This window comes from Juglans regia, chromosome 11 (genome assembly GCF_001411555.2).
Source record: "Juglans regia cultivar Chandler chromosome 11, Walnut 2.0, whole genome shotgun sequence".
NCBI lineage: Eukaryota > Viridiplantae > Streptophyta > Magnoliopsida > Fagales > Juglandaceae > Juglans > Juglans regia.
This window is the reverse complement of record NC_049911.1, coordinates 3,337,892-3,351,610: the sequence shown is the minus strand read 5'-3', so window position 1 is coordinate 3,351,610 and position 13,719 is coordinate 3,337,892. Positions and strand designations below refer to the sequence as shown.

The 13,719-nt window shown below is 36.7% G+C and overlaps 1 protein-coding gene across 1 annotated transcript; it reads right to left on the bottom strand.

The window, feature by feature from the left end:
• Positions 1 to 236: 236 nt before the first annotated feature.
• On the bottom strand, positions 237 to 2,769 carry LOC108981231. Its single transcript, XM_018952342.2, has 2 exons — positions 2,526 to 2,769; positions 237 to 1,207 (listed from the first exon to the last, which is right to left on the bottom strand). Exons 1-2 carry the CDS (start codon positions 2,593 to 2,595, stop codon positions 486 to 488), a joined length of 792 nt encoding a protein of 263 aa, XP_018807887.1. The 5' UTR covers positions 2,596 to 2,769; the 3' UTR covers positions 237 to 485.
• Positions 2,770 to 13,719: the final 10,950 nt, after the last annotated feature.

Genomic DNA, 13,719 nt, shown 5'->3' with positions numbered 1-13,719 from the left:
GGCTCATCACTTACCTACATTCTCCTCTCCTCTCCTCTCCTCTCCAGCACTATCAATCAACCTATGTCTAAAAATGTTACCTTTCTTCCTCCAAGTTCAACCCAAGGGTGGAGAGATTTGGGAGGGAAGACTCATTTCCTAAAACCAGCACAGCATAGAAAAGGATCAATAAATCAGTATCTCACTGTATAAACAAGCTTATTTACCCTTGATATTCGACTTTCAAATGGTTTTTCTTCTTTTGGACAGACAACTCTCCCTTGTTAGATTCACGAATATGTCTAAATGCAAACACTGCTAGTCCAACTAAATGACTTCCCATGGAATTATGGGGTGACCTAATTGAAGCATAGCTACAAGACAGTTAACCATAAGACAAGACTATACATAGGCTTATACATAAATTTTATACGAGTCACTAAAATATTTGATCATAATGTAACTATTATTAATAAATTTTTCAAGAAAAGAATCAGAAAGTGAACCTACAGTTCAGATTCTTCGTATGCTTCAGAGGTCTCATAATCAGGAGTTCCATAAGTATCGGAATGCTCAGGTGCTTCAGAACTCATATACGAGGGAGCCTCATAAGTATATGAATCCTCGAAAGCTTCAGAGTTTTCATAAGCCGGCGTTTCACGAACTACATTTTCTTCAGTTTGAACAAATTGAAGCAAGTGCTGCACTCCATTACCCACATCATATATCATAAGTCCAATTCTACCTCCAACCCAACTGCCCAAATGACTTCCCACAAGATAGCCAATCTTCCCAAGCCTTTCCTCTCCAAGGAAACCACCGGCATAGGCGCCCAATAAGGTTCCAGTGCCTCTGAGGAATCCTTCTGTCACGGTACCACCATAGTATATTGCTTCAAAAAAGTCCCATCCAGAAGAGATAATGGGACCTATAATGCGCTTGGCTTGCCGGGTTGCCAACTTTGCAGCCTTTGCGCCTTCTTTCTCTGCTAGTTTGGCTGCATCTGTCGGAGACATCCTCTGTGACGCTGCATCAACTAAGGCAGTCTCAATTGCAGTACGCCTCACTTTTTCAACATGAACGGTTCTGATGTTGTAGACGTACAGCTTCACACCCTCCTTCACAGCGCATGCTACAGATCCAGAGCCCATGTCAAAACAGTCCAAGAATGTAAACTTCCCACTCTGAGATGAAGCCTCTTCCCCAACCAGTTGCCGACATTTTTCAGCTATAAAAAATAAAATAAAAGTGATTCTGTATCAGAACAAAAAGCATATAACAGAACAACAAAATGAAGATACATAAATAATTGAAAATAACAATAACTATTTTACGATAAAATCAAACATCATTTCGATATATATCTTATTCAAAAATGTTATTTAAACACTTTCTGTTGACAGCTTGGTTCTCCTTTCAGGAAAAAACTGCCAGGACAGATAAAAAAAATTCAAATTCAAATCCAAACCCCCACACCCCCCCCCCCCCCCACCCCCCGCGCGCCGCCACCGCCGCCAAAAAAAGGAGTTATTTCAACAAAAATTTCACCAAACAGTTAAATATTTTTTTCATTACTATATTCCTTTGTGCGGCCTCTGGAGATTTTAATGGACCGAGTTTTAACGATTTTCTTGTCTCCTTTTTCTATTTCTAGGTAGGTGTTCCTCTTGTAGCCCGAGTATATTGACAATTTCTAATAGAACCTCTGATTACGTACAGGGGAAGAAGAAATGAAAGGTTAGTAATATTCTCCAAAATCTCAATACCACAAACTCGAGCTCTCTACAACATATTCCCATCTGTGAACATAGATATCTTTCCAATCATACCCACTAAATGCACAGCAATAGCAGCAATAACCTTCCTTTCCATAATTTTCATCCACCTAGATTCTAGCCTTAGATGCCCGTATGTAGAATCTCCCATAATTACATAAAATGAAGTAGTCTTTAAAACCGAGAACAGGTCATAATCCCGGAGCATAGCCAGAATTATCAGCACACTTAGTGATCCATCCTTGACCATTTCTTTCTCATATCATACATATAAAGTGCCACCAAAATTGTAGAGCTTAACATCCTTCAAAACTCATAGTCAAGAATTTCATCACAGTTGCCACCAGTCATGAAGAAATGGTCACACATGAAGCACAAATGAGATTAAGAACTCCAGCCTCAAGCTAAGGTAGGAAAAAGAAACGGCTTTGAAAAAAATGATGTACCAAAATAGTGTATAATGGTAAATCTTGGATAACTTATAATATGACTGTGAGGCTTACAATTTATATAAACTAATGAAGTTTTAAGACCTCCTACCTTGGGAAACATCCATGTAATACTAGATTCCAAAGTATCTTGGAAAAAGAATCAATCTTATTTAGTTATTTCGCTCATTTTCTTGCATTTTCTCACAAAACAATTGAATTCAACAAAACATAGAGGCAAACACTATCGAATCACACATAAGCAAGATGTCATGTTCTCAATTGGAGTTCCATCAAGTACAATACACCTACTCAAAACAATATAAGCTTAATGTATGAGTACCTGCTAAGCTGAGAGCGATGATAGCGGCGATTAAGACAAGCAGCCGAACCGGCTTCTTCTGAAAATCCATGGCTTTAGAAAGCACTCAAAAGAAAACCCCAACAGAAATTCAGTTTATTCTTTGGCTATCTATATGCATGGAATGTGCATATATATATATATATATATATGTATATACAAGCATATTGCGATTAGAGGGCTGCAGTCTGCAGAAAGCTTTGACAAAAGAGGGGGGGAATAGTCTAAGCCGTGTGCATTCGGTTTACTTTTTAAAGATATGAATGCTCGATCCGGGGGCCAACGATAAACGCTGCGTTTTGATTTTTTATTTAGATCTCGAAAGTTGTAGCTTTTGTGTTCATTACGTAAACTTGCTGTAATTATCTTTCGGGACTTTCGTTCCATTTTCTTAAAGATTCGCTCTTCTAACCGGTTTCAGTGTAAAGCCTTATTTTACACCATCCAATGAGAGGCTGACACATAAGCTTCCGATTGCTTTTTTTTTTTTTTTTAAATAAAGTTACCTCTTAAGATTATTGATAAAATTTTGAATCATCATAGTTCATTCCGACAATTGCAGATCAATCCCCCCTTCAATTCAGACACCATACAGAAAATAAAAGAATTTTATTATATATCAGTTACTATTTATTTCAACACTCTACACTTGATTTTTTTTATAGAGTGTGATATTTTTCATAAAATATGAGATATAAAATAATAAATAGTAACCATTGAGAATAATTATTCAAATAAAGAACTTCTCATAAAACAAAAAAATTAATGAAACCTAGATGAAACATTCTCCTTTGCTTCTAGAGAAAATGTTGGAGGAAACACAAACATGAGCATGGTCAAAGTCTAAACCAAATTTTGTTTTCTTTTCATGACTTTTCTCAAGGAAAAAAAAAATCAAAGGAAAATTATATGTTGGTTAAAGAAAAAAAGGAACCACACTTGGGGATGGGTTAGAACAAGAATGAGGCTGTTCTTCAACATCCATATATGTGACCTCCGTTTCTATTAGTAGTAGATGATTCGACCATAAAAAACAAACTTCAAAATTTCAAAACCACGACAAAGCCTTTTATAGATTATGGCTAAACATAACAAAAGCTCAAATACTTTCGTTTTACTTCGGAGTTGAAATATTGTCAAATAGGGTCTCTTAGCTGTGAGATTAAAAAAGAATGGAACTTACAAGAGGGTGCAAATGGCTCGTGGGGGGACTAGCATTAATTATTTACTTTTCACAAATAATTGCATCCTTTATAGGAGGGTCAAGATAGAAGAATGGCATAGGATCCTAGAGGTGTTGAAAAAGTATGAGAATGCCTTAGACCAGTTTTTGAACAAGGAGAAGACTTCAGTTTTCTTTAGTAGCAACACAAAGGAAGGGGATAAAAAGGTGATCATGGAAGCTGAGATTTCTATAACTTGTGGCAGTAATGAGAAGTACCTAGGCCTTCCTACTATAATGGGAAGATCTAAGTTTAACACTTTTAGAGTGTTAAAAGAAAAGATATGGCAGAAGATTACAAGCTGGAAAAATACCTTTTTATCACAAGTTGGTAAAGAAGGTATATCCTTTCTTTCCACCTAGGCCTTCCTACCCAAGAGGTTGTGCTAAGAGATTAACATGTTATTTTCAAAGTTTTGGTGAACAACAAGAGGGCAAGTGTATTCACTGGAGGAAGTGTGAGACTATAGGTATGCAGAAATGGAAGTGTGGCTTAGGTTTTAAGGACCTAGAGACTTTTAATATGGCCCTATTAGCAAAGCAAAGGTGAAGGTTGATTAAGAATCCTTATTTTTTAGCAGCTATGGTCTTTAAAGAGAAGTACTATAGACTTTCTAATTTTATAAATATAAAACTAAGTTCACAGCCCTCCTTAATTTGGAGGAGCATTTGGTCTGCCAGGGATATTGTGAAAGAATGTATGAGGTGGGGAGTGGGAGATGGCAGCAAGATAAAAATTTGGGGTTCAAAATAGCTACCTACCCCTCATCTTTTTCAATTCAATCACCTGTTTCTGTTTTGCAGAAGATGCTAAAGTTGAAGAATTAATTGAAAAATATAAGGGAGAGTGGAATGAAGAAAGGATTCGAGCCATCTTCTCAAAGGAAGAGGCTGGGTAAATTTTGAGTAACCCTTTAAGCAGGGGCAAGGCTCAAGACAAAATGATATGGGGTCCATAAAAAAATGAGAGTTTTTTGTTAGCAATGCTTACTTCTTGCAAATGGAGAGAATCAAGAGTAGTAGATGAGAATGTTCAGTGGGGGTTAAGATGGATGACAGGTGAAGAAATATCTGGGATCTTGATGTGCCAAGTGTAACACAGTTGATCCTGTGGAAGGTTGGGAATAAGTAATTGCTGCCTACAAAGGAGAATTTGTTTAAAAGGAAGATAGTGGAAGATAATAGATGCCCAACTTACAATGCTGAGACAGAAACAATTATGCATGTACTATGGGAATGTCCAACAACTAATGACATTTGGGCAAAAACTGACAGTTATGTTCAAAAATGGGGAAGATCAGAAAATCATTTCTTGTTGTTATGGGAAAAATTGATGGGCAAGTTTAGTAAGAGTAAGCTGGAAGAAATGGCATTGCTATTTAGAAGAGTGTGTGTAACACCCCGCTCTCCAATAAAAACATTTTAGAATTTTCAGGGAGCCAGTGTGCTACCACTAAACTTGAACTTAAAAACTTTTCCTTTTAACAACGTGCCAGATGTGAAAGTTTTCATATATAAAACAAACTTTAATAAATACTTAAAATCCAAAATAGAGTATGCGGAAACACTTATTTAAAAAAATACGAAAGTTTCATGTGCTTATCAAAATAATTTATTTAAACTTTAAACCATAAAGCTAATTATAGCATAATCTGTCTAGGCCTCCACCTCGCCTGCCGGGATCAAGTCCTGTCCTGCAGTCTCATCCTCATAAATATCATTATCTGGGGTGGTTTAAAAAACATAAAAATATACAAAAATGAGTCGAATACTCAATAAGCAACACATCATACAGTAAATATAATAAACATAAGATTTCTTGAAAAACGTGCAAACTCATAAATACATATGTAAATAACATGAACATGAATATGAATTTATATTTCACTTATCATAGGTCGTTACCTAATGTTGACCCCGTGAGTTAGGATTAGCAAATAAGTAGATTTCGATTCCACCCATGGCCGCGGGTTGTGGAATTCATACATAAGAAAGATATATTGGGTGCACTACCAGTATGCACAACTTGGCAATGCAATATGCCCATAACATAGGTATCGTTTTTATATCATAACATAGGCCATTACATATCTTATCATTCATACTTCATCATAATCATACTTGCATACTTGTCATATCATAGATTTCAAAAGAAATCGCATCTATACTTGTCATATTTTATCATATCATATCATAGATTTCAAATGAAATCGCATTCTTTTATAAATGTCATGATACATGTTTCCTAACATAAAATCATGATTTTTTATAAATATAAATCTTCACATAAAATCATGCATGACTTTCATAAATTATTTTAATGCGTAACTCTCACATAAAATCATGATTTTTCATAAATCTTTTGATGCATAACTCCTTTCATAAAATCTTGTAGCCCCCAGGCCTCGGGTTGTAACCACGGTATTCCTCCGCCACAAGTGAGGGCTTTTTAATAAAATTGGGACGGGGCTGCTATGTGGGTGGCTTCCGGCTCTTCCAAAAAAAAAAAAAAAACTCCTTTCATAAAATCATGAGTTTTCATAAATAATTTAATGCATAATTCTTCATGTAAAATCATAGATTTTCATAATTTTATCATATATTGGGTACGTAAAATGGGATTTCCAATGGAGAGCATACATGCATAATATTTTTATAAAAGACAAGTAGTTTACTGTACATACATGTAAAGGTATGATCATGATACTTACCTTGCAGAGCTAATCTACTATTTTCGACTCATAATCGATTACCTATACAATGAGCGTATAATTTTCGTAAATTTTCAATCGAATACGTATTTCAATACTTAAACTGAAATGACCTATTTTCTTAAAATTCTAAAATCATCATAATCTAAAAATATCATCACTTCCCAAATTTATTGGTATCCACTTAATAATCACTTAACCTAATATCAGCCTGATACGTAAACAAAGCTCACCATTAAATTAAGACCAACTAAAACTACACGTTTAGAACACAATATGCTTTGGATGGCTTACAACTAAAAGGGCAAAACTGTAATATCCTCTCAAAATTTATTCTACTTTCTACGTAAGAGCTTTACGTGTGAAATACATTCCTATTATGAAAGCTTACCAAGAGGGACAATGAGCGGTGGCGCTGGGGAAGTGGAAGACGGTGTGAGGGCGATGGAAGGTCACTGAGAGAGAGAGGGGCCGATGAGAGAGAGAGAGAGAGAGAGAGAGAGAGAGAGATGGTGAAGAGAGATAGAGACACACGATGTGAGAGAGAATAGAACACAGCGTGAGGGAAACAGAAACTTACTGTGAGATGAAGAGGAGGCGTGCAATGGTGGCTTGAGGTGGCCGACGACCCTTTTTGTGTAGGTGGCGATGACATGGAGGGCTCTCCCGAGATGTGGAGGTGGTGGGTTCAAGTTGTGGAATTTCTCTATTTTTGGTGAAGCAAAATAGAGTGTTTTCCGTTGGTGGTTTTAAATGGCTTGGCGACGGTTGTTCTTGGTGCAGGGCGGCAACTGTGTGGTAGTTGGCTTCTGTTTGGCTTTGCTCAGTGGCTGAGGGAAGAGGCGTGGAAAACATGGTTGTTTGGGGAGGAGATTCACCGTGTAGAAGTCAACACATGTGGGACTCTGTTTCGAGGGAGGAATAGAAAGTGGAGGAGGCTCGGAAGGTGGTTGCAGTTAAAGCCGTTGTATATCGATGGTTTCCGTTTGGTTGGGCAATGGGCTAGTTGTTTCGTGTTGGCTGGTGTATGTGGTTTCATGGAGGAGGTATTGGGTGGTGGAACGCTTACAGTCGCACACATGTTGTGGCATTGCCGTGAAGGGAAAGGCTTTGTGCAGGAGGGGCATGTGCATGGTAGTGTGATGCATGGTGGAAGGCTGAAAGGTTCACGGAGGTGCAGGCTAGGTTCGTTGGGAAGGTGGCTAGGTTGTTTTCTAGTGGTTGCAACGCTGGTCTGGCTTGGAAAAGCTTGGTAGCGGCGTGAAGCTTAGTGGCACAAGAGGGTCGACGTCAACCCTAGATTGATGAGGAGAGATTCTGCTTGCATGGGACGTGTGCATGAGGGAGTTGAGGTGGAAAGAGACGGAAACTCATTCTTGAGTTTTCTTCATGCATAAAGGATTATATATATAAGTGAATGAGGAACAAAAACAAATCCTAGAGAAATGAGGGTGACATGTATGTGCATGTGAGTGGATAAATACATTAGAGATGTGCATGGGAAATTCGGTAGTTAGGAGTTTTATTATGAAAAGGAAAGAAGAATGGTAATAGTGTTTGGACTCTAACTCAAGAGCTTGAAGTTTTAAAACATAATAATAATAATAATGTAGGCTTAACTCTAGGTTAAAATAAATATAACTTATCTGATAACTCTCTTATGGGCTTTAACTCATTTATTGAGCCTAATAAAATTATACATTATTTATCCTTAATAATATAGGATCGGTTTGTTACAATGTGGTTGTGAAGAAATGAATGTGTTTGAAAAATAGTTAACTTGTCCAAAAGCTCTACTGAAGACAACAAGTGAAGCTTTGCTAGAATATCAAGCTGCCCAGACTTTTTAGAAACAGGAAAGAAAGGTGCAAGGAGGTGTAAATGGATCTCTGAAATAGGAAGAACCAGGTTGTGGATATGTCAAGGTGAACTGTGATGCTTCATTAGATATGAAAGGAAGAAGAATGAGGGCAGGGATTATTATTAGAGATGAGGAGGGAGGGGCTCTGGTTGCTGTTTGTGATCAAAAGACTAATATGGATAGTCTAGTGGTGGCTGAGTGCTATGCATTGAGGATGGCTATGGAGCTTTGCAATAAACTCAACATACACAAGACTATTCTCGAAGGAGATGCAAGAATTGTCATTATAGCAATTCATAGAGAAGAAAGAGGAGTTGTTGATTTTTGGTTCCTTAGTTGAAGATGTAAAGTTTTTCTTTAACAATATAGCTAATTGGCAACTAAGATTTGCTTATAGAGAGAAAAATACAGTGGCACATTCTTTAGCTAGGAAAACTTTAAGTTTAACAAAACAATAGTGTGGATAGAGGAGGTACCAGATTTTGTTGCAAGGGATCTGGATAGGGACACAAATTGTACTGCTTGAATTCATCAATGAAATACTGAGGTAATTTAAAAAAAAAAAACAGAGAGAGAGAATGGAACTGTCGACGGTGTAGAGAGTACCAATATCATCAGGTAACTTTATTTGGAAAGTAAACTGGTGTGCCATTTACCCATTGAGTGGTGTGAATATGTTATATTCATCGCATCTGTTTTAAAGATTTTCTCTTTCTTAATTTAGAATTTTTTAAAGATGAATTTGATGAGATTTTACGAAGTAATGGAATTTGTTAATATAAGAAATATAAGAAAAAAACTAATGCAAAAGAAGAACAATCGCAATAGGAAAACAGAGAACTTTGAACAGCATAATTGTGAGAGAAAAAATATATGCAATGTTGATTTCTCATGCGTCCCCCTCTACAATATAGCCTGACAAAATTTATACAATCCAAGGAAGGGAATTTTGTAACAGATTTTGTACAAAAAAAAAAAAAAAAGACAATTCTAGCTAGCTGTACAGACACGTGTATAAAAGAAAAGACTCCATAATAGAAAGAAATTCTATCAGGTGAGATCTCTATAAAGTTCTTTCAGCTCATCCTTTTCTAAAGCCTTCTGGTCCTTCCAACTTTTTAGAGAATCCAAGGCTCGTTAGCATTGCTGATTGTGTGCTGGTTGCATCCCACATTTTAACAGCCCCCCACAAGATAGAGAGTAGATGTATTTTACTCCCATCTGAAAAAAGTGGGAATAGAAATTAGTTGAACACAATGGCTTTGTCAATATGTCTATAACTTATGAACACTGCTTGCATAATCTGTAACTATACTGCCTTCTTGAATTTTATCACGAACCGGGTGACAATCAAGCTCTATATGCTTGGTTCTTTCATGGAAAATAGTGTTAGCCACTATATACAAAGCTGCTTGATTGTCACAAGATAACAAGGCTGCTTGAGGGTAAGATACTTGTAGATCATGTAGCAAGTATCTAAGCCATGAAAATTCACAACAAACACTGGCCATAGCTTTATATTCAGCTTCTGCTGAGAATTTAGAAATAATATCTTGCTTCTTTGATTTCCAAGACATCAAAGAGGTACCAATAAAAACACAGTATCATGTTACTGACCTTCGTGTATCAAAACATGCCCCCCAATCCTAGTCACTGTAGTCTTTAAGTTGCAGATCAGATGTTAAAGGAAAGAGCAGCCCTTGACCTGGTGCCCTTTTTATGTATCTCAGCACTTTATGAGCATCTTTAAAATGTGGTATTCTAGGACTTTGCATGTACTGACTAAGCAATTGCACCAAGTAGGCCAAACTAGGTCTTGTGACAGTCAAATAAAGTAATCTCACAATGAGTCTTTTATAGATAGAAGGGTCTGCTAAGGGTTCTCCTTCATCTTTAGAAATCTTGATATTTTGATACATTGACTAGTGCTGCCCCAATTGTCCCTGAGTCGGCCAAGATATCCAATGCATATTTTTTTTTACAAATATAGATTCCTCATTCAGATCTCGCCACCTCTATGCCAAGAAAATATTTCAGAGTATCCAATTCTTTGATTTTGAATATGTCATCAAGTGAGTTTTTGAGAGAATGAATAAAAAATAATCTTTTGTGTTTCTTATGAACAAACTATAGTCTTCTTTGGATTGTTGAAATCCTTGCTGAGTGATAAAAGAAGACTACTTTGAGTATCATTGTCGAGAGGCCTGCTTTAGTCCATACAAACTTTTGTTAAGTTTGCAAACTTCCTCATTCAAATCTCTATATAAAACGACATTATTCACATCAAGTTGATGTAAATACCAACCTTTGATTGCTGTCACAGCAAGCAAAGTTCTCACAGTCACCATTTTAAACACAGGTGAAAAAATTTCACGGTAATCTAGACCCTCTAGCTGCATATATCCTTTCGCTACTAGTCTAGCTTTGTACCTCCCAACTGTCTCATGTGCATTAAACTTAATTTTGTAAACCCACTTACAACCTATAGCTACTTTTCCAAGAGGCAAGTCTGTCACAACCCAAATATCACTCAACTCTAGAGCTTTTATCTCAACATGCATGGCATCTCTCCATTCATGGCATTTAATAGACTCTTGATATGAATTAAGTTCAGTGTGTGTGGAGATAAATGTAACAAAGGCTTTATGTAAATCAGATAATTTGTGATATGATAAAGTAGCATATAAAGGAAAATGAGCACCTGAAGTAGCATAACATTTCTTCTTGTTCAACTCTTGTGAATGGGGTGGTGAGGAGACTTGCTGACAAACAAATTTATGCAAGTATGAAGGAGCTCTCTTGCTTCTTGTGGATCTGTGAGGTAGATGAGGAGTTATGGAGGTGATTTGGGTGGAATTAGATGGTTTGATTGAGTTATTTGGATTTGATGTCTCGTTGGTTTGGTCCATATTCTCTGTAGATTCTGCTGAAGACTGAGAAGTTTGATTGATAGGATAGTTTAAATCAACATTGGCTGGATGAGAATAAGCTAGATCACTGGGACTTGGGAGGGTGTGCTCAGGTTCTATGTTCTGACCCTTGTAAGAAAAGATGTTTTCATAGAAAACAACATTTCTAGAGATGAAAATTTTATTTGATTCAAGGTCCAGCAACTTGTGACCTTTAATTCCAAAATGATAACCTAGAAAAACATACTTTATCGCTCTTGGATCAAACTTGTGCCTGTTGTGTGTGAGAGTGGAAGCAAAAGCAAGACATCCGAAAACTCTAAGATGGCAATAAGAAGGTTTGGCTTTAAATAGAAGTTCAAAGGGTGTTTTATGGTTAAGAATGGGGGGTAGGTGTCATGTTTATGAGGAATACTGCGGTCAAAATACAATCATTTCAATGTCTCATTGGAATCTCACTCTGAAATTTTAAGGCTCTAGCCACATTTAGGACATGTTGATACTTTCTCTCAACTATGGCATTTTGTTGGGGTGTCTCAACACAGGTCTTTTGATATATGATATCATTCTTTGAGTAAAATTCTTTCATATCAAACTCCTTACCATTATCACTCCTAATCGCTTTAAGTTTTACTTCAAATTGAGTTTTTTTCATGCTACAGAAATTCTGTAGAGCACTAGAGGCTTCAGATTTAAGTTTGAGCATGTAAATCCAAGTGCATCTACTAAAATCATCTACAATGGTGAGAAAATATCTTGATCCATCATAAGCGATTTTATTACATGGTCCCCACAAGTCACAATGAGCAAGTTCAAAACAGTTTTTCTGATTTGTGATGACTAACACTGAATGACAACTTATGCAACTTAGCTAAAAGACATATAGACATGGTTTCTTTGTGCTTGTGGGCTCGGATACATGATCAAGACTTAGTAAATTTATCCTAAAATCTGAAGGGTGTCATAGTCTATAGTGCCATAGATCGAAATCTTCAGATTTGGTGATGACAGATGCTAATATGGTAGTTTTGTTGGTAAAAGCAAGTAAAGGTTCAGTCAAAGTTGCAGGAGAGACTTCTTCTTATAGCAAGTGGTACAAACCTTACCTCACCTTAGCCATTCCAATTGTTTTCCAAGTTAAAATGTCCTGCACAAAGCATGATTCAGGAAAAAGAATGAGACAACATTTTGATGCTTGAGCCAATTTTCTAGCAGAGATAAAATTAAAAGAAAAAGATGAGACACATAAAACTTCATTCAGAGATAATGTCTATGTCACTTTAACTGTCCCTATATGGGTGACAGGAACTATATCCCCATTTGGAAGAGCAATCGAATGTGAAACTTCTGCCTTAATAGTTGTGAAAAATGAAAAGGAGTAGATCATGTGATCTATAGCTCTAGTATCCATGATCCACAAGATATCAGAAGCGTTTTTAGGCTTTATGTTATAAGTAGATAGGCAAAAAGAGATATCAGAAATCTTTGGCATATTAGCCTCACTTGAAGAGGATGATATGAGAGTTTGCACTTGGTTGACTGAAGAAGTGTAAGGTTGAGTACTATGTGTCTTGTGTAATGCCATGAGCCGACCATATTGCTCCTGAGTTAGAGAGACTTGGTTGTTGTTACTTGCTTGCTTCTGTCCAGTAGCCATAAGAGTTACAACTAGTTTGCAGAAGATGTAATAGTTCGTGGCCAGGTATCTTGCAGAAGGTACATAAATACTTCTTTTGTGGTCGCACATTCTATCTTCTTGCTTCTTTTGGAGTAAGTCTTCCCATTAGAGCCATAGTCTCAGTAGTGGGAACACTAACACAAATATGTGTTGATTAAAAGTATTTGTATCATGATACCTTTGAATTAGTCATTTAGACCCATAAGAAACTACATTACCCGATCTCTCTCTTGATTACTCACCACTACTTTCAATTATCCACAGGTACAGTTGGGAATGAATCCATAGTTCATCAGTTCATCAAGAAGAGTTTTCAATTTTGAAAAATGCGTACTTACAGTGTCCTGATTCTGCATTAAAGCTACAATTCCTTACTTCACTTCATAAATCCTGGGAGTATTTTGTTGTGCCAAGCATTGTTCAAGTTCCAACCATAGTTGATGTGTTGTTTTAGCATATAGAGTACTAGCTTTGATGTCAACGACCACGATATTATGTAGCCAAGTGATGACAATATCATTGCAACGAAGCCAATGATCCATTAATGGGCTATTTGCATCATCTTGTTCACAAATGCTTCCCAGCTTATTTTTTATTCGAAGAGCCCTTCTCATTGACCTTGCCAAGGAATGACAGTTGTTAGAGTCTAACATTTGAGTAACAAGTAACTCACCAAAATTATTATTGGCTTCAATAAAAAATGAGCTATTTGGCTGAGATGGATCGATAGGGTCTAGATTTGTGTTTAGAGTTTGGTTTTAAGCCATGGTGGCTTTGATACCATATAAGAAATAT